The 21,465-nt window shown below is 36.5% G+C and overlaps 2 protein-coding genes across 3 annotated transcripts; both read left to right on the top strand.

Annotated features, from left to right (window-relative positions):
- Positions 1-1,645: 1,645 nt before the first annotated feature.
- Positions 1,646-7,196, top strand: LOC135633331 (probable beta-1,4-xylosyltransferase IRX14). Its single transcript, XM_065142673.1, has 3 exons — positions 1,646-2,495; positions 2,575-3,114; positions 6,864-7,196. Exons 1-3 carry the CDS (start codon positions 1,705-1,707, stop codon positions 7,060-7,062), a joined length of 1,530 nt encoding a protein of 509 aa, XP_064998745.1. The 5' UTR covers positions 1,646-1,704; the 3' UTR covers positions 7,063-7,196.
- Positions 7,197-8,012: 816 nt separating this feature from the next.
- Positions 8,013-19,848, top strand: LOC135632713 (2-oxoglutarate-dependent dioxygenase 33-like). 2 transcript variants are annotated; one of them, XM_065141421.1, is made up of 14 exons: positions 8,225-8,364; positions 10,212-10,274; positions 10,976-11,091; positions 13,753-13,871; positions 13,963-14,026; positions 14,146-14,213; positions 16,542-16,600; positions 16,689-16,848; positions 16,972-16,991; positions 17,167-17,213; positions 18,985-19,065; positions 19,151-19,240; positions 19,305-19,476; positions 19,594-19,757. In XM_065141421.1, the coding sequence occupies exons 3-13, from the start codon at positions 11,014-11,016 to the stop codon at positions 19,431-19,433; spliced, it is 915 nt and encodes a 304-aa protein (XP_064997493.1). In that variant the 5' UTR covers positions 8,225-8,364; positions 10,212-10,274; positions 10,976-11,013; the 3' UTR covers positions 19,434-19,476; positions 19,594-19,757. The 2 variants fall into 2 exon arrangements, with proteins under 2 accessions (XP_064997491.1, XP_064997493.1); XM_065141419.1 differs by lacking the exon at positions 10,212-10,274 and having other exon boundaries at positions 8,013-8,364; positions 19,594-19,848.
- Positions 19,849-21,465: the final 1,617 nt, after the last annotated feature.

Raw genomic sequence — 21,465 nt, 5'->3', positions numbered from 1 at the left:
AGACCTAAAGACCCAACAAGTGACACCATCGTGGCACAATCTCCAAGACTATGTCAACCGGTGGTACCGCCAGTCTGGGCGGTGATACCGCCCAGATACAATATCCGAGAGGCTATCAAGCGGTGGTACCGCCTAGTGTTAGGGTGTCAGGCGGTGGTATCGCCAGATTAGGCAGTGGTACCGCCCAGTGTCAGTGTCATACTAGCACTGGTGGTGGTACTACCCGTACCCCGAAGACCCGAGATGAGATATTTTTAGGCTCAAGTTGACTGTGCTTTCTCCTGACACGTGCTAGGCACATGCTCCACGTCGACTCCTCGATGATTACCAACTGTCACTTTGTAGTCAAGCTGGGAACATTCCCTACCATAATCAATGGACGAAGACGAGCACGATAAGATAAAGACGATGGACAATGACGAGAGATAGAGACGATCAGATGACGACTAATTGGGAGAAGATTAAGAGTAATCTCATTTAAAAAAAATAAGATACGTTCCGTGAAAAAAAAAAGAATAAGATTTTTTTAAAGAATTTACTCATATAATTTTAGAATATTTTTTCTATAATTATTTTAATAAAAAATAAATATTTAATGAGTCTTTGGTAACCACACATGAGTGCTAAAGACGCATGAGACTTCTTAGGACACGTCGGTTCGAACTTACTCGTGACGTTTTATGCTGTTGTTTTTTCTTCGTTCGGGAAAAGGAAAGAAATAAAACTCTCTAAGATGATCTGTCGCGACGTTGAACGCCAAACAATCAACACCGATCGAATGAATCAATCCTTTAAATTATAGCGACCGGCGTCCAAAGATCATCATCGTCGACTAACTCACCGATCCCTTCTTGCAATTAAGGGGAAGAGAAGCGTCCAAGGTCGCCTCAGTTTACAAGCCACCACCGCGCGCGACCAATTCGTCGTCTCCCTCCAAGCAATCACGAGCCGATGGCGACCTCCCACCGGCTGCTTCTTTCTTATATCCCCTCTCCGCCAACGGCGGCAGACCGCGTTCGTACATCTCGATCAGCATGAGATGCCGCTCCTCTCACTCGTCACCTACTACCTTCCTTCTCCATCCCTGTCACTGAACTATTAACGATAATTTAATTATCATCCAATAATGAAAACATTAAATATTATATAAGCGATTTTTTTAAAAAATATATCTATTTTTGATAAAAAAAAAAATTAATATATTTTTTATATGTTTGAAATTTTTTGAAATAATTTTTTTCAAGAAATTATCATATATATATATATAATTATTTTATTACGTATGATTCTCGGTGTAAATTTTAAGATAATATTTTTGATCAATTTAAGAAGATTATTTATAATAGTGATATAAAGCACAAGTTTGTAATTTTAAAGTTTTAAAATCTTTCATATTACTTCAATATTCGTTGAATAAACTCAAATTAATATTTCCGGTCATACTTATCATTAAATTATTTAAGATTAATATTTATTTAAAAAAAATATTTTCTTTCATTGTTTAGTCTTATGAGCTTCACTATTTTTTAAGGAAATTAATATCAAATTAAATTTTAATATAACTACAATTGTTTGGGTCAAGTAATTTAGGTAAAAAAATAAAAGAAAATAATGTAGCTCAAGTCAAGACTTACCATCTTCCCTCTCTTTAGTCATAGGAGAGAAGAAGAAGAAAGAGAGGAGATCAAAATTGGAAGCGCAAAGATGAAGCTCCCTTGGGGTCAGAACCATGCCACCAATCGCCGGTTCAACAGCTACCGCCCGTCCCCCCCTCTGCCGGAGGTCGCCGGCGTGGGCACCGCAACCGATGGCGCGTCGAGATCCCCTTCCACCATGCTGTGGTTCGTCCTCCACGGGCTCTGCTGCTTCGTCAGCCTCGTGCTCGGCTTCCGCTTCTCCCGCGTCGTCTTCCTTCTTCTCTTCTCCACCTCCACCCTCTACACCTCCGCCCCCTTCCTCCTCACCACCACCACCACTACTACCACCACCACCACCACCACCACGACCACCACCACTACCCGCACGGAGACCGTGACGATCTCACAGCTGCCCTCCGCCACGCCGGCCGCCCAGCTTCCGCTCCATAACCGGACTCACGGCCCCGTCGTGGTCGGCCGCCACGGGATCCGGATCCGGCCGTGGCCGCACCCCGAGCCTGCCGAGGTGCTGCTGGCGCACCAGATAATCGAGAGGGTCCAGCACGAGCAGCGGCTGCAGTACGGCTTCAAGAATCCCCGCCCGCTCATCGTCGTCACGCCCACCTACTCCCGGACCTTCCAGGCACTGCACCTCACCAGCCTCGCCCACTCCCTCATGCTCGTGCCCTACCCGCTCACTTGGATCGTCGTGGAGTCACCCGAGGCCTCGAATGAGACCGCCTCCATCCTTGCTGAGTCCCAGCTTAACTTCCTCCATATCCCATTCCTCGATTTGATCCCGGAGAGACTCTTGGAACGACATATCGTCGAAGCTCGGATGCGTCTTCACGCACTGAGGTTTGAGGATTTTCGTTGTTGTCTTTAGTTTCTTTCTTTGTGTGTAGTGGTTGGATCTTGATTGGGCATTATGGAACAGAGTGGTGAGGGATCGGAAGCTGGACGGGATTGTGGTGTTCGCCGATGATAGCAATGTGCACAGCATGGAGCTGTTCGACGAGGTTCAAAAGGTGAAGTGGATGGGTGCTCTCTCAGTTGGAATTCTAATGCATTCTGGAATGACTGAGACAATGGGTAATGACAAGAGAAAGGAGAAGTTTCAGATGCCCGTTCAAGGCCCGGCTTGTAACTCATCAGGGGACCTGATCGGCTGGCATACTCATAATTCTTTGCCATATGCACAGAATAGTGCAACTCCTATGAGCGAGATGCCAACAGTTCCGGGGAAGATGGAGTGGGGTGGTTTCGTGTTGAACTCGAGATTGCTGTGGAAAGAAGCTGAGGGAAAACCTGATTGGTTTCGTGATCTTGATGCTGTGGGTGACAGGGAAGAGATTGATAGCCCATTGGCCCTGTTAAAAGACAAGTCCTTCGTTGAGCCTCTTGGTGAGTGTGGCAAGAACGTCCTGTTATGGTGGCTCCATGTTGAAGCCTGCTTTGATAGCAAATTCCCACCGGGGTTAGTTTACAGTAACCTTTTATATTATAGAATTGTGCTTGGTGATTTAATTGGACTTCTGAATTCTTTTTGTCTCATTTAGGAATTGATACTGAATGTATTAGCTTTCTGTAACTTTCTGTTGACGTCTATCAAGCATTTCTCATTTAACTATCATAAGCTATTTGCATTGTGGAGTTAACAGCTCAAATTTATTAGATTTTTTCCCCCTGTGGTCTGCCATGTCTTGGTCTTGTAGAATTATGGCCTAAATTCCATGATTCCTAGAGAATTACCATTAGTACTACCTTATAAAACTTTGTCCAAGTCGCCCTATTGTTATGCTAAACTGTTCATTAGCCTTTAACAGTTTAACTAACTCTATCATATTCTCAATTTAGGTCTATCATCATGCCTTCTGATCTTTAAGGGGTAAGAAGTTGTCTATTGAAAAATTTGTTCTGGGTAGTCAAAATGTGTTTGAGGTAAATTTTTATCAATGTAATCATTGATTAGGTGTCTAACTACATATATGGAGGTTCTATTGATCAATACCATAACTTTCTGTGTTTTCAGATAATCTGCACATCCTCTAAACATAATAACTGCTGCACATCATCTAAACATACATAGTAATGGACCTAAAATTCCCTTGGATAATACCTCCGATATTTGTATATGATGCCAAAAGATCACCCCTAGATCTTTTTGTTTTTTTCAGTCGACATCACTCTTGATCTAGTCTCTCTATGTATTATGTTCACATTGCATCCATCTCATCCATTTGGAAGTTCCTTTGTAGTATTATGTTTGATCTCTGAAAATGATGAGTAAAAAGGTTATACGAGTGCAAAAGCCCAGTGTGAAAACTAGATAAGTTATTACTAAGGCTCTTAAATTATTTTATAGGAGACTGCATTTTCAAAAAAGAATTTTTATTACCAAGGCTCTTTCTACTCGTAAATTCACTTGCTCAGCTCTGGAAACTCCAAGCTACACATTATGAAGGAAATAATAAAAGAAGTTAGATGACTCCAAAACTAGCATGTCATTTAGAAGTGTAAACTGTAAACCCATTTTTCTCTCAAAGGAAGTAAATGGTATCATAGAGAAGGTTTGAGTAGAGGTGTGGGACTGAGGAATAGTAGACACTCACGGGCACCTTAACATGTTTTTGATAGAAAGAAATATCACCAAGAGATGAGGTGGTTTTCAAGGGGACTAAGATTTCTCTCTCCATTTTCGCTACAAAGTATGTATAGTTTTCTTTTACCTTATCATCTTTACTTTAGTTATTTCTCTCCCTTCCTTGTGTGTTTGTCCACCCAAACTCCTAGTAGGAGATGGGACCAATTTGATAATAATGGTCCTAGTTCAATTTGCACTTGGGCTTGGATTAGGTACCTGCCATCACAATTTCCTATCCTTGTAGCCTGGAAAGGTCTGATTGTGGAAATCAGGCAAGACAAGATAATATGTAACAATAAGTTTTAAGGGGGTCATCATAATTTCCAATCAGGCATCAATCACAAACTTAGCATGCAAGCAGTTCAAGAAGGACTAGATCATTTTTAGTGCACGGTTGCAATATCAAATTTCTGAAACCATAAATTTGACCTTGAAAGGGTCACCACTTATAAAGCCTAGGTGACTTGTAAGTTGGCTTCAAACAAGAAGCATCAATACTAAAAGTCACATATGTAATATGCGTTTAACTATACCGAAGACAAAATAAAAGACTTACCAGGAACCTATGGTCACCATGTATTACTAGTTCTCTTGAGGTCTAGTGATTGAATATTTATAGTTCAAGTTTCAAGGTTCATGAAGTTAGGATTGACTATGAGCTTTGGAATTTAGATGAATGCAATCAACCAACATATTATTCGATATTTTTTCTTTTTTTTTGTGAAAAATGGTTTAAGAATTCAAAAAAATATAAAATGAGAATTACAAGAAAAAGAAGAAATTGTGAAACTGATGAAAACAATAATTAAGATCATAACAACTCAACATAGACTTATCACATGCCATACATATCTTTATCCAGATTTTGTAATAGCACGTAGAATATGAGAAGAGGGAATCACACCTAATCCTATCACCAAAATAGATCCTAGTGTTACAACATGTACTACGGCCAACTAATCCTATTCCTCATGCATCATGAACCAAACTCGGTGTCACACTTCATACTCACCCATGTATGACAACCATAAATAGTTCACAATCAAGATAACCATGCAACCAATTGCACTAGGTGAAGTGACTAGTTGATTTTTAGCTTATATAGCTAAAGTTGCATTGCAGTTGGCTGATTGATCTCAATTCTTGGTTGATATAGATAAGTGAGTAATCAGATCAAGATCAACTAATCTTCTGTAAAGTGCAAACCTTATTTATTGTCGAATATAGATAGTACAAATGAAATTATTCTTTCTAAGCATTCTCTGGACGATCAATGTCTTAGCCCTTTTGTTTATTCACAAAGGTAATTGGGCATTGTTTAAATTGTTTAATATGGTCTAAAAGAGCCATGTTTTTCTAAAGGTCAATTATGATCCCAACACCAACATTCTCAAAGTTCTTCCCTTGGTATGTATTCATGATAACATGTCGATGTATGTCTCTCCAATTATTACTTGATCACTTGGAAAGATAGTTTCTTATGTATATTTAACACTTAATAAATTGATAGTGAAGTTGATTACCCGATTTGAAGTACTCTTTCGTTATTGTAATCTATGCCCCCTATAGAACAAAGATGCATTTAAAAGATATTGCCTGAAACCATAGAAAGCACTCATATGCTTTAGTTATCCATCGTCTTGTGCTACTAAGTTCCTGGCATGCCATGGCGTGGAGTTAAATTGACTAGCTCATACCTTAGCTAAAACATCTTCTGCCAACAAATACTATCATATTACCCACTTTGGCTATTCATTTGTGTGGAATGGTACCCACCAATGACTAAATTGTCAGCTGTTTGAAAATGCTCGAGAAGCATAACTGAGAACTTATTTAGAGTTTCTTATATCTGCTATTGATTTGTGAATTTACTCAAAGTATGTGCTTTTGCTGGAAATATGACAGCAGTATATCAATTCATGAAATGATTCATAGACGGATAAGCAGCTAAGCTCATTAATTTACTAAGAGCAGTAAAGTCAAACTCACAAGAAATGACAGGCCATATTTATTGACATATGATATTAATCTATAGACAAGAAATCTTATTAAGTAGATTTTTTACAGTTTTGATAGTTGTTTACACAAAGTCCTAGTTCGATATGGAGCCTAAGTTGAGTTTATTTACTCCTACAGAAAGATAGTGGCTATACTTTGACAACCGAATACCTAACTTTTCTTTATATAGGTTTATTCTTCTGTTTTCTGTTATTTTTAATTTTTATTGCCGTGGAATGAAGTTCTGAACATAGTCTAACTGATGAAACAAGTAATATGTAACACCAACTTTCATTTTCACTTGTCTATCTTGGTTTTCTATAATATATATGGATGATTTGTTGTTTAACTATTGTATCTAATGCAATTACCCATCAACTAAACCACTTTGTTTTATCATATGCTGCGTGATTTAGTGTCAACAGGAATCCTCTGGTATTCAACTCTCTTTGTCTTCGAGCTTAATTTGTTTTGTGTGCACTATAATCCAAGAAATTGGCATGTAACTTCATTAGTAATATGATTCTTTGATAGGCTTTAATTGTTGAATGTTCCAGTGACAAACAAGCCTTCTTGCATTGCAGATGGACTATAGAACCTGCTTTTGGAATGACTGATGTACCTGATGCACTTCCATCTGAAACGATGATTGCTAACAAAGATATGTTTGATATGAATTTTTTAAGAAAGACTGGGTCATCCAGGTCGAGGGATGATGCTGATGGTGAAAATAAGCATGAACAGCAAGTGGATACTGAAGCTCCTGGGATTTCCCAAGGCTAAGAAAAGTCATGCCTCCAAAATTTCCACAGAGTTTCGTCGTACTTTCTGAAGTTCGTTCAAGAAAAGTAGTTGTCCTATCTACTTCAAGAAAATTGCATTCCTAAATCAGGAAATGTTAATATTTATTTCATTTTTTTTCTGGAGCATTGCTGGATACATCTGAGTGTCAGCATTTTACACTGGATTTCCACTTCATCAGTTGAAGATACTATGCATTAGCATCCAGAAAGCTAAACCAAGTCGAAGTGGTCAAGAAATTGTCATGACGTGTGAAGGATGAGCCCAACATGGTGAGGAGATTAAACATAAGGTTTGATATAGGTCTATCTATCAAATTATGCTTGCATGCAGGTTGATCGCCCCATCATAACTGGCATGCTGATCTGATATAGTAAGGCCATGCTGCAAAATTCAGTTGATTCTTTGTAATGCTCATATTGGTTTAGATGGATTTGTTTATTGGAATTCGAGTATAATCCAATCAGATCAATCTTAAAAAGAAGTGTTGTATGTAATAGAAAATTTTATTTCATTTCATGTGCATAACATGTAGAATATTCATGGATGTGCATGTCACCTTTGTTCTGGACGTATGCGTATGCATTCAAACGCTGTTCATACTCATGCCACATATTTACATCTCAATTTCATTCCACGCAATCTTTCGATCATTTAGCTTTATTCCATGTTTATAACTAAATTGTTAAATATAAATTAAATAGTCTAATAAGAAAATGATGGACATCATACTTAACCTTTCACTGCCAATAACTCAAAAGCTTATCAACAATTTTTACGTTCTTTTTTTTTCTTTTTCTCTTAACAACAATCTCAGAAGACTTAACAGGAACATGAGAACTAGTTTGGGATTAACAAAGGATTAGAACGCTAAAGGAACTTGAAAATATGATTTTTCTCTTTTCAATTCAATCCCCACCAACAAAATTTAGAAGCTTTAATATGCTCTTTTCAAACAATGAAGGCCGGATATGGTAAGGCTCCGATATGAGGATGTTCATCTACCTGCTATTGTTTGATTCGGTGAGATTCTAGCACGTGGACTGCCTTCGTCGTTTGTTTCGTTTGGTGAGAGTCTCACACTAGGGCAGGCAGCCTCAATCGCCTGTTGCTTTCGAATCTGATCTCCTCGAACGCCGCCCTCTGCTGCTACGCGAGAACAGAAACGCCTTCCTTCTCGACACGGACTTGAGAGCTCCTCTTCACTATCTTCTTCACCAGCGCAAGGATTTGCGATCGGATTGCTGCCCATGGGTTCCGATTTCCAGGCTATTCCCATCATAGGTATGCATCCGTATCTCGCTGGTCTCCCCTCGTCTCCAGTTACTACTGGCTTGTTTCGGTCGAAGATCGTGGGTATTAAATGCTTGATGCTAGAATTTGTAGGCTCAATTAGAAGAATGTATCCTTGTTTTCGAGTTGTTCTCGCCAAGGTTCCACTAGTGCGCCGATTGTATGTTCTTTCAAAATCTGTTTGGGCTCTTAAATTAGGGGCTTTTGGAATGAAAATTATTGATGTTCTTTTTTAGGTTACTTGAGGTGATGTAAGCTTTTAGATAACATTTATGAAAAATTAAAGAATGTATCATTGTGAAAGATCCTATGTTCAAATCTTATCTGGTTCACGTATTAAAGATACAATGTGAAAGATCAATTCAAGTTCCTGTGTTGGGTTTGAGCTAGTTGTCACTCACAAGAGAGGGGATGTCAGCGATATCAGTCAATAGATCATAACTATTTCTTCTCCTAAACGTATGAGGGGCCTTTTTATACAATTTCTACCGATCATTTTAAATGCCCTAAAATGCATGTGCATCCAAAAACATGTTTCCAAAACAGGTGGGTCTGTCATGAGTTCGAAACATCTAAAACTTTCAGGCAGCAGTTTTAGTCTGTTGTGTTGGCGGGGCTACTTCTTCTGCTGTTACCCCTGAGGGGGCAAGGGGGGTAACTGTTTGGTCACCATTCCATACGGCTTAGATACTCATATACTCATGATTTTGCCCTCCATTCTGCAGCTATGACTGGTAATCCAGTCGACTTAATATTGTATCATTTATCAAACAATAAATCACCTTGATAGTATAAAGAGTTTATTGGTGTGTCAAATGAGTGAACCATCGGAAGTAGCTCAAGTGGTGGTGAAGAAAGCAAAGGTCTATTAATTTAGAGATATTATTAAAATGAGATGAATACAATGTTATAATAATCAGATAAATTATAATTAAAAGCTTGGAAATGGGAATTTGGTGGTGAACAAGTTCCTTAATCGATGTTGTGCATAAGAGCTCATTATCGAAAAGTTTTGTGTAGAATCTGTCATGGTATAAATTGAGTTGTTACATCAGTTACATTTGGTGTCTACAAACAGAACAGGGCTTATTCTATGTCTCTGATTGAAGTAACTGAGTAGTGGTTACTGCAGTTCTATGACTTCTAAACGAGGAATGAGTTTCACAATTCTTTTTAACAAGAATCCCAGGTTGATTCATAAGTTTAGGTAAAAAAATTGTTCAGCTGGGTGCAATATCAAGAATATGGTAAGGTGTATCTACATAACCCTACTTCCATTGTTACCTAACTGTACTAGGTGCAGAGGAGTCCATTCAAGGTATTGACGTAGTGCTGCAAATTTTCAGATTTGAATATATTATTTGTTCTCACACTCAGGCTGCAGGTTTTCTTCTTTCATTGTCTTTCTTTCTTTTGATTTTTTCTTAGATCATTGTCATTAATTGTGGCAAAGCACACCTACTCATAGTTATCTCAATGTGTCTTCAAAAAGAGATACAGTTCACATATTCTTTGACATCAAAGGCACTTAGTAGTCTTCTTTGATGTCCCATGTATAAACATTAGACAACTGGTGAGAGTAAGTAGTTAACGTTTTCTGGCTCAGAGATTAGTTACTGTCCATATTGAATTACCTTGAGAGAACCAAGTGACTTTGTGAGTAATATCTTTTTTCTTTGTTTGCCTAGCTGTAAGCAATATCTTAGTGATAATGTATATCCTTTCATATGTTCCCTTCTGGGAAAAAAATCTACTTAGAATTATGAATCAATAACTATAATTGATGATGTTTGTTACTCATACATTGATGCAAATATCTAATTCACCATCTAATTTAGTAAGATGATGAAGATGCTGCTTTAGATGCTCCATACGTGGCAAATCAATTTGGCTTCATTTAGGTAATTCTTCCATCATGATAAATAGGTGGAGACTTATTTTATCTGAGTTATAACATTAAGCAATATATGTGAGCTGTATCTTCAAGAAAAAAAATGTATCCTCTCATGTTTATTCTTTTGGAAATTGTCTGCTTGTATCTTAAACTGTATTGATAATATTTTATGATGCTTGTAGCCTTAGAACTTATGGCTCCATCTTGATCTTAGTGCATATTAAGTTCAATAAGATTACTGGAAATTGCTGTTAGCTGCTCCAATGGTAGTTATAGAATCGGGCATCATTCTGGTAGTTATTCACTAATGTTTAATTTGGGGTCTATTTCCTTTCAACTAGAAATAGATATACCAGGCTTATGTAATTGCATGAGTAGATTATGGATGAAAGATAGTTATCTGAGTTATAAATTTTAATACAAAACAGATGGATGACAATTATGAAAATCCTAACTTTATTCTGAAGAATGAGTTACTTTAGTATAGGTCATGATTCAAGAATAAATTAGATCTTCACAGTAGTTGGACAAAAGAAAGACCCGACATTGTAATGCTACCTATTTAGAATTTCCAGTAGATTAAGTTAAATTGATGCCAAATTCTGATGTTTAGACCTATTATGCTAAGTGAATTTTGTATTCTTTTAGTTCTCATTATTTACATTTTAAATTGTTTACCTTCTTATTTTACTGCTTCTTTTTCTTTAGATATCAGTGCTTTCTTGGAAAAGATTGATGATCCCAGGATGGGTGATGACAAAGAACTGCTAGAGGTCATTAGGCAATTGGATGATGCTTGCAAAGAAGCAGGGTTCTTCTATGTGGTAACTTCTCTTCATTCTGTTGCAGCACTTTGCTAATGTTGAAAACAGCTTGTTGTTAAATATTATCTGTATATATGGTATTGTATCTAGACTCTAGAGTGTGCAGATTTTATGTATTATCAGTAACTTGGTTAAAGAAAAGTTTATGCTGTATGTTATCTGTCTGCTATATGCTTCTTTATCTTCAATATAAAGCTCTTTCCCTTCTTCCATCCTTAATCTCCATATTCCTTTCTCTCAATGGTGTTATTTTCTGCACAACTGTGTCTACTTTTTAATGGATCTGAGATCTGGCCTATTGCATAGTTTTCTATCTAATCTATCTTCTATTTCAGTTGCAACAGATAAAGATCCAAACTAATGTCTTATGTCATAAGTCTCATTCTCGACTTGATTACTTCTAATTCTAGATTAGCATGTTTTAGTTTCTTCCTCTTTTTAATTTTACTTTCTACATCATTTTGATATAGTATTCTTCAGAATAACTTGAAATCTGTATTTGCTGATTGGTTTATACAACAACAACGACAAGCCATAATATCCCAACATTTTTGTGGTCAGCTTGCTGATTGATTTCTTCATATTTAAATTTGTTGCAAATTTAACTGAAATCTGGATTTTTTATGGCTATTTGCTGTATCTACAATAATTCTTCCTTTTTTTTCCATTAAAAAAATAGTTGAGTTGTAATATCCCTTGAACATAGCCATCCTTTTGCAGTAGGATTAATGAAGAAAACTTCCAAAAGTCATCAAGAATCCATTTGCAAAGGAGACCAAGATAAGTCTTAAAATCATGAGAAAGAATTCCCCTTTCTATGTTTCATACCAAGATGATAATGTTTAACACGATGAACAAAAAAATGGACCATTAATATTGATATTTAAAATTGAGTGTAAACAAAAATATGGATTTATAATGTAAATAATTATATGTAATTATGATTTATGTACTAGTATGTTTGCAAAAGCATAAGAAACAGATCCAAACATAAAGTCATTATTTTCTAAAGTTGTCAAGCCAAACTATATTTCCTAATATTCAAACCTAACCAAACTACACTTTTGTGTATTTGTTGGTTTGGTTTGATAATTCAAATCAAATACTGAACACCTCTGGACAAATTAGAAATGCTGGGAAAGTTAGGAAGTTTGATGGGGTATTAGTGAGTTGCTTATTAGCAAGATTTATGACATTGTTATGCAGTTCATGGATAGATATGTAGATATATAGTAGCATTGGAAAAGAACAATCTCGAGTATCAAGTCACCAAGTTTCAAGACATCTTGTTCCTAGCCAAAGCTATCATTTTTTGGCAACTCTCCTTTAAATACATAACTTGTGAGATCTTAGTTTTGCTTAATGAAGCTGAATAAGATGCTTCTAACCTTGCAGGAATTACCCATATTACTAATTTCCTTATGCTACTAAATTTCATCAAATTTATAAACTTTCAATTTAATATTGCACATTTATATTGTTTTAATTCCAGAGAAACAAGGTTTATTCCTGTTTGCATTCTTTGTAGTCCCAACTTTCTTTAAATTTGTGTTTAAGCTTAATCTTGACCTTGCTTTAACGTCAAGAATTCTGACTAGCCTCCCAGAAACACTTAAAAGACACTGAACAATCCTGTGTAACTGAAGATATTAAATCAGGTTTATTTGTAGCAAGGATTTTAATTTCGAATAATACTGCCCGTACTGGGCGGTACATACCGGTCCGCTAGCAGATCGATACGCGGACCGCTCGCTACCGGGTAGTACCGTCGATTGGGGTTATTTCACCCTGTTACTGCCCGAAATCGATCGGTGATGATCGATTTCGACCATCGTCGCCCGCTACCAGTCAGTATTAGCCGAGGGAGGGAGAAGAAAAGGGAGAACTTGGAGATCTGGCGCTGTTCTCCCTTGACGATCTTGATCCGTCGTTGCCCTCCCTCGCTAGACACCGTAAATGAGATGTCGCCTGCTCCTCCTTTGAGGCGACGAGGCCTCGGTGTCGTCGGCGACTTCTCCTCATCCACGTAGGGAGAAGAAGCGCGTTGCCGAGGCTTCGTGGGGAGAAGAAACGAGGCGACGTCGGCCTTTTTCTTTTTTAAAAAACTTATATATATATATATATATATATATATATATATATATATATATATATATGTCGAGCGGTACGCTCTGGCATACTGCTCGATACTTCGGTACGGTACAAAATTACAAACCTTGATTTGTAGAAGGGAATATCTTGCTTTTTTTTGTAGAAGTAAAGAGGCTAACTAATGAGAAAATTTTCTTTCACTATAAATGAAAAAAGAGACTCAACAATTTGAGTTTTGGCATAACAGTTCATCAAATTTCTTCTTTTATTTGTTATAAGGTGCTCCGGCACATGAGGCTCCCAATGCTGGGTCTAGGAAGGGTCATATGCCGCCTTAGCCTTATAAGCAAGAGGCAAATTCTATGATTTGACGTCTTTACTTTTACTTTTAACAACTTTTTGTTATTGAATTTTACAGCTGATGCAGCAGTGCCTTTAAACTAATGAGCCATTTTTTAGTGCATTCTAATCTTATTTCAATTCTAGTAGCGCCTGTGTTAAGCTCCAAGAGAACTTGTCATCAAAGTGAGATTTGAGCTTTTACAACTTGATATCATTAATTATGTACAGAAAGGTCATGGTATTCCTGATTCACTGGTTAAAGAAGTAAAGGATGCAACAAGCAAATTCTTTAACCTTCCAAATGAGGAAAAGGTAAAGATTAAGATGACACCAGCAAGTGGATACAGGTCATACATTATTCTCTCTTGGTTATTGCAACTTGCACTTAGTGTTTTTGCAAGTTCAATCAATTCACATTGTTTATTTACTTATAATCAGAGGTTACCAAGAAGTCGCAGAAAATATAACTCTAGGGAAGCCTGACATGCATGAAGCAATTGATGTAAGTTTTATATTACCCACTCATAGTAATCAGTATGTATCTATTTTATGCTTAGCTGAACATTACTATTTGTCATTCAAAGAGGGCTTTGCTGACCTCGTTAAACCTGTGCTTTTCAGTGTTATAGGGAAATGGAAGCTGGGAAATATGGAGCCCTTGGTCAACTTTTAGAGGGTTCTAATTTGTGGTACTTACTACTTAGAGTCTTAGACTCCTTTGTTTTTTGTAAGTTTCATTTTTTTTGTGTATAGTTCACATTATTTTTTGCTCTTGGTCTAGCTAGGAAAGTTCCTCTATTTATAATTTAGTGGTAGGAAATTGCAATATTATTGTTCCTAGAAAAGGGTACAGCAAACCAAGTGGAGTCTGGGGGGTCACATTGGTGACTTTTTTGTACTCCATGTATCATGTCGTTTGGTCAATACACTTCTTGTGCCACCTAGCACAGGCCAAAAACGTGTTTGAATACCATTTTTCCTTTTTTGTGGTGTGGGGTTTCGGGGGGATGAGGGAGTGGAGGTGGAACGGCTGGGGTTGCAGGGCTACATGTCATTCTGGTGGAATGCCTCTTGCACCATCAAATACATACCAAAAATTTGTACAGCCATGTGCTAGTATGATAAGCATGGTAATCCTTGCATAAAATGTTCCATTCTACAAAGTTCTTGGTGGTAATGGAATTTTGATGTGACATTAGTAATATAGGAACTAATAAATACTGAATTTCAATGTGAATAAATTTCAAGTGCAAAGATCATAATTGTCGATGTAAATTTTAAAGATGTGTTGGTGTATGTTATGCATTTTTGACACTAATTTCCTATTTGAAGTTAGAACTATTCACTATGTTCATATGATCGAGTTGTACTATATGGAAAAAGGAACTAAAAACTTTGGGTTATGGTTTATGAAATTTCCTATCAAGTATGGTCTAAATGTTCAGTCTTGCAATTGTATACTGACCGATATTTAGTAGTTCGGTAGCTGATCTGTGTGTAGACCCAAGGATTGAAATATTGTACCGTATCGAAGTTTCGAAATATTGTACAGTTCTCTCAGTATGGTACGGTACTGTATACCGAGCGGTATATCGCTCAGTATATCATTCAGTATATATATATATATATATATATATATATATATATATAATTTATAAATAAAAAAAATATCACTTGGTAGCTAGCGGTTCACGTACCGGTTTACTGTCGGACTAGTACGTACCACCCGAAATTGTATACCTTGTGTAGACCGACAATTACAATTGTTCCTCAGTGTTACACCGAGTTGCATTAAGGATTTGGAACTACATTAAGAAGACATGGCATATACGCTTTTAGTTTTTCACTTGTCTATTGATTTACAAGTGGTTTAAGTTTTCAAATTTTAATTATATATTTAAGTACATATATCATGTGTCCTATTTAGTATTTTTCCATGATTTTTATGCATTTTTTTATATATGGTTTGCACTAGATCTTAAAAACCTATTTTGATTATTATTGAACAAAAAATTATAAAGAACAAGATATTTATTAGTTTTGATAGGTCTGAGACCTGTCCAAATGCTACTAACCAGTCCAGCTCATTCCAACAGTACCTTCCACATGTAATGAATCATTGTCTCCTCCAGAATTTCAGAGCTTTCCAAGACTTAGGCTTGGAATGTATAAAACCTTAAGAAAATATTATCCTTAAATATTTATTACACAAAAAAATTTTTATAACAACAAGGCTGTTTGGCAATATGACAAGAGTTGACCCAACCCATATGATCGATCGGTTCGACTCAGAGATATTGATGACTTCAATAATGGACGAGCCGCATCCTCTTGGCTGACTCGTTTGAACTCACAAATATGGATGACTTCAGTAACTTGATGAGCCTTGACTCACATGAATGCCCTGTTCGATGCATATGTCGACTAATTTGACAACATGACAAGCCTTGACTCACACAGCTGACCGGTTTGACTCGTAAATATCATCGACTTCAGTAGAATGATGAGCCTTGATTCACATTGCTGATCGGTTCAACTTGCGGATATCGATGGCTTCAGCAGCCTGATGAGTCTTGACTTGCACGGCTGGTCGATTTGACTTGCAGTATAATATTTTTCCTTGATTCAAATATGGGAAATAGGCTAGTTTCTTAAAAAAAAATTGGAGAACACGGGAACAACAGCAATTGCAATTTAGGGAATGTGTGTAGCAGTAAACAATATTTTGCAGCTTGATTGATTCGATTCGAGGACTCGATTGGCTATAATTGGAAAATGATAGTAAGTTATTCCTCACCATAAATAGATCTGTGAACCATTAACTATTATTTGAATATGATCCCTACCAAAACCTATTATTGTTGTTCATTCACATACATGCGCTACTATGGAACAGTGTAGAAGACTAGAAGTTAGGACTTTTCTTTTTAATGGTGGATTTATTACAAGAGAGTCATTGTCTAAATTATGAAAATAAAGATATGTTTACGTTATCTTTTCCATTTTTCTTATTACAGGCCAGATTATCCTTCAAATTTCAAAGTGGTGATGGAAGAGTATATTTGTCTGCTTACAGGTCTATTTTCAATTGTTAATTTCCTTTTCTTCCCTGATTCACCACAAGCTATTATTTGCCATACTACTGAATAATTCATTAACTGCAGATCTTTCAAGAAAGATTATGCGTGGAATTGCTTTAGCACTGGGTGGACCACCAGATGCATTTGAAGGTGATCGAGCAGGTGATTCTTTTTGGGTAATGCGATTAATTGGATATCCAGTTTTGTCTGATATCCCAGAGTTGCAACGCACTGAGACAGGATGGTACTGCAGTTATGTTATTCAACTGCCTTTTTGGTTGTTATTCAAATTTAAATTTGTTGATTGTAAATTCTTATGTTTTTTCTTTTTTCCTTTTCCCTGCACATCTATTATACGCAAATGCAGTGGAGCACACACGGATTACGGTAAGATGATTTCTGATAAAGGATACATCACAATAGTCATGCCATATTTTGTTGTATAAATTGTCTTTATGCTCTAGCTATTCTATCCTGGAATTACTGTTACATTGGCATTCTTTTTCATGTAAAGATTTTATTGATTATATTTATACATTATCAACTGGTTCTTCACTTGTAGGCCTTCTGACTTTGGTTAACCAAGATGATGAAATAGATGCTCTTCAGGTACTAATTTATTATGTACCACAAATTTTTGTATATTGTAAAATTGATTTCTTCAGTTGCGATAATGATAATCATTGTGGTTAATCCAAAGGAAGCTACTAGACTTAGGATTTGATGAGACATCAATTTATCCAAATCTTTGGCCTCATAAAGCCAATCACCATGGGACCACTAGTTACAGTATTTAAAGGAAAAGTTTAACTTAGATCCCACTAGTGACCAATAGGATTTGGCAAAGGAATAATAAAAAATAAGGGTCGAATGGAAATTGTAAAGAGGTTACAGATGGAACAAGTTGGGTTTAAGACTACACAAATATAGAGATCCAGTCTGAAGTAGTTAATCTATTTCACAAAAGCTTCCACAGAATAATGTTTTACTCTAGGAGAAATCACTAGATTCCACATAACCTTCCATCCAATCCCAACCTTCTCTAAATAATCCTCTCATGTCCTCTTTTACTATTATCATTAATTCACTCAAAACTTCAACAACATCAAAGCAAGCACCTAGGATTTAGAATGGTCATCTTGGGATCCATGCATCAGCCTCTTCTTCCTTCTCTAATGTTGTTATCGCCTTCTCTTAAAGCAGTAAAACCATATTTTTGTTACTAACCCTTGCAAAGTATTTCCAAAATGATAAATTTAGGATCTTATTTAAGGTTGAATTTGTGATTGTGGTGCCTGGACATATGTGATGGGAAATGATCTAGCTTTAACTCTGTAACAACCACTTGGTTCACCCAAGATGACTCCCATCCTTCTCCACTTTGAAATGCCATCCACTCAAAGTTCTAACTGCACCTATTAGTGCTTTTTTCAAATATCCTACAACAAAGATGGAATAGGACGTCTTTCATATTACACTTTTGTTTCTGTGAGCTTATGGCTCAAATACTCGTAGTATAGGCATGTGCCATGTTTGTCAACAAAAGAACCAGCAATAGCATCACTAAATGCCCAAAGTGCAAACTAAGATACTACCTAAGACCAAGTTGGTAACAAGATCAACAACTAGACTTAAATCAACCATTTTAACAATCACATGTAGCAAGAGATTATGATGTCTTTTAAAGAGAAAGAATCTACATCCCATAGGAAATGGCTGCTTGCTAGAATATTTATTAATGTAACAGACTTATTGTGAGAGTCAGCATTCATGTATAAAGAGCACAAGTAGCATCGCTGTTGATTCCATATGCTCAAAGTGTCGATGGCTTCCTGCTCTATGTACAATTGAATGGCATATCCCGACATAAGAACCATGGACTCATCTTTTGTGATGGACACAATTTCATATGTGCCTTGATGCATATATTTCTATATTGGAGTATGATTGCACCGGTATATATGTTTTGCATCATATATATTATCCATCAAACAAAAACGTAAACAATTTGGGGTCTGCTCTCTACAAATTGTGTGACCTCCTATGTCCAAGGGAGTTGATCAGTTTTTGTGAATGTTCTTGCGTCTTTGTTAGGTATTGCCATGAATCCACATTTTAAGTCCACAATGCTTGTTCATTAATATTTTGAAACATGTAACCTTTTGTGATTCGCACTGTAAGTTCTGACCTCCTCCCAATTGAAGAGCTGAGTGACAAAATGACCCTCAATGAACAAGGAGATCATGATGGAGAATTTGAGGCTTATCCTCACCAGCTAACAAAGTATTGGGGAGAGAATAAATATAATCTGACTTATTTATTTAATCTTGTAGTTATCTTTTTGAAGAGTATTGGTTATAGTTGGCACCTTCTAATGCAGGTTAGAAACAGATCTGGTGAATGGATCTCTGCACCTCCCATTCCTGGTACCTTTGTATGTAACATCGGAGACATGCTAAAGGTTATGATATTCTCTGTGCTTCTAGATTGTTGCTCAATTCCAATAAAGTTAATGACTAACAAGTCACAGCTTTTACGGATATTAGATTTGGTCTAACGGATTGTACGAGTCAACTCTTCATAGAGTAATCAACAACTCGCCAAAGTATCGTGTTTCTGTTGCCTTCTTTTATGAGGTATGCCCATCTGATCTTCTTAGTTACATTTCTTCCCCTCTTAACTTCTGTGTTACTTGTACAGCCAAATTTTGATGCAGCTGTGGAGCCATTTGACTTTTGTATGCAAAAGACGGGGGGTACTCCGAAGTTTGGGAAGGTTGTTTATGGAGAACATTTAGTTGGCAAGGTTGGAAGAAACTTTAGATACTGACACTGATATTGGTGTTCCTTTATATGTTCATTTCAACGTCACTGTAAGTCGTCTCATTTGATCCTAATGGTTTATTTTGCTAAACAAATTTCTTCTTTGCACATGCATCAATGTTTGACCATGATATGGAAATTATTCAACTAGACTTGTTTTGTTTCAGGCTGAAAATCTGCATTCAGCTGTTCTAATGACCTCGTGGATCAGATGAGAAATGCAAGAGAGCTTGATGCTAAATCTTTGAGATATTTGTGCGATTGACACTTAGAATGTTGAATATTAATTTCTGTGCTTTCAAGAACAGAAGTTGTTTGGATCTGTTCTCAAGCTTTATGTTTATTTATGACTTGACCTATAAAATTTGTACCATGATTTTCAAGAATAATTATAGATAATTCTCTATAGTTAACTATGATTAGTATCTCGGTCCTCACATTTTAAAAAATAATATTGGGGTCCACGAATGTGAAATATTTAATTTTAATTCTTCTTACGTTAATTTTTTTGATGAAAAAAATCGTATGTCGTGTGTCAAAAGGACACGATTGAGGAAGATAAAAATATAGTTTTATTTTAAATTATTATATATATATAATTATTATCGTTCTTTCTTCTCTTTTTAACACTCGACCTGTGCTCTCAATTGTTGTTGCTCCTGCATCGCTTGTCATTGTTGTACTGAACTAGCTCGTCTTGCACCTACTAGCTCTCCTACATTGTTGGTCGTGGTTGCATCAGACTTGCTTGACTATCGTCGCTCCTGTATTCCGTATTCCAATTGCTCCTATATTCCAATTGCAAAGTTTGGCTGAGATCGACAAGCCATGATGTTTGATTTCAAAACTCTCTAGCTCATTTTTTTACTTCCATTCACATGCAAGAAGTGGTGGGCGGTGTAGGTGCGACGACGGCTGAGTAGGAGCAATCATGGTCGAGTGGGTTTAGTGCAATGACGACGAACGGTGCAGGAGAGGCGATGGTCGAGAGCATAGGTTGAGCAGCAACGATCGAGATCGTATGGTAATAAGGAAGAGAAAGAACGATTATGATATTTTAAAGAATATATATTTAATAATTAAAAATATATAATAATATTTTTATCCTCCTCATTCGTGCCCTTTTTGCACATAATAAGATGTACGATTTTTTTCGTCAAAAAAATTAACTACGTAAAAAAAAATTATTTTTTAAAAATATAGGAACGTGTTACTTTTTAAAATATAAGAATCGAGATACTAATCATACTAAATTATATGAGGTTATATATGTAATTATCTTGGTTTCCATCTAAAACCTTTCCCTTTGCCATGAATTGGGACAACAAATTGGAGCATCAAATTGCCCAATTCAACTCAAGCTTAGATTTCCCTCCCTATTGAAAAATCTGGATCAGATCATCAGGAAGATACAAACTATCATCTTCCTTAAACTTTAGACTTCATAGGTCTAATCAGGATGATACAAACTATCATCTCTCCTCTTCCAAAGCTGATACAGTTAGAACCTAACTGCAACTCTAATAAGAAACTAAACTAACTGTCGATTACCTGCAACTCTAACTTCTTATTGTGCCGAACCGAACTCTTGGTTGGTCATATAACCCTTTCTATATTAACTATCAGCTTCAACTCACCCAAGTCAGGTCACATCTTAACCCACACCCAACTTGGACTTGTCAAGCTTATCTAAAAATATTATTTTACCTGTTAGGACTTCAATTTTGGCTTACTCTTATAAGGAAGAGTCGCTTTACAACCATGTCATTAATACTTTAAGGAGATTGCTATAGGTAATCATTTTTTATTATTTATAATATCATGTTAGTAATTTTTAATATTTTTAAAATACTTTTCTTCTTCATCTTCTATTTGTAAAATACCCCTCTCCTCTTACTCCTTTTCTGTTTTTTTTTTTAAAGCTCGGGAAAGGCATGCCCATGTCGAGGGAAGTACGATCGAGGAATTGAGACATGAGATTGATGAAATTGGGAGAAGGCCTATCCATATCACTCTTTCGGGGATCTCGTCTAACCTCG

Source organism: Musa acuminata, chromosome BXJ3-3, assembly GCF_036884655.1.
Source record: "Musa acuminata AAA Group cultivar baxijiao chromosome BXJ3-3, Cavendish_Baxijiao_AAA, whole genome shotgun sequence".
NCBI lineage: Eukaryota > Viridiplantae > Streptophyta > Magnoliopsida > Zingiberales > Musaceae > Musa > Musa acuminata.
The sequence above is the reverse complement of the archived record's forward strand: the minus strand, read 5'-3'. Positions and strand labels throughout refer to the sequence as shown.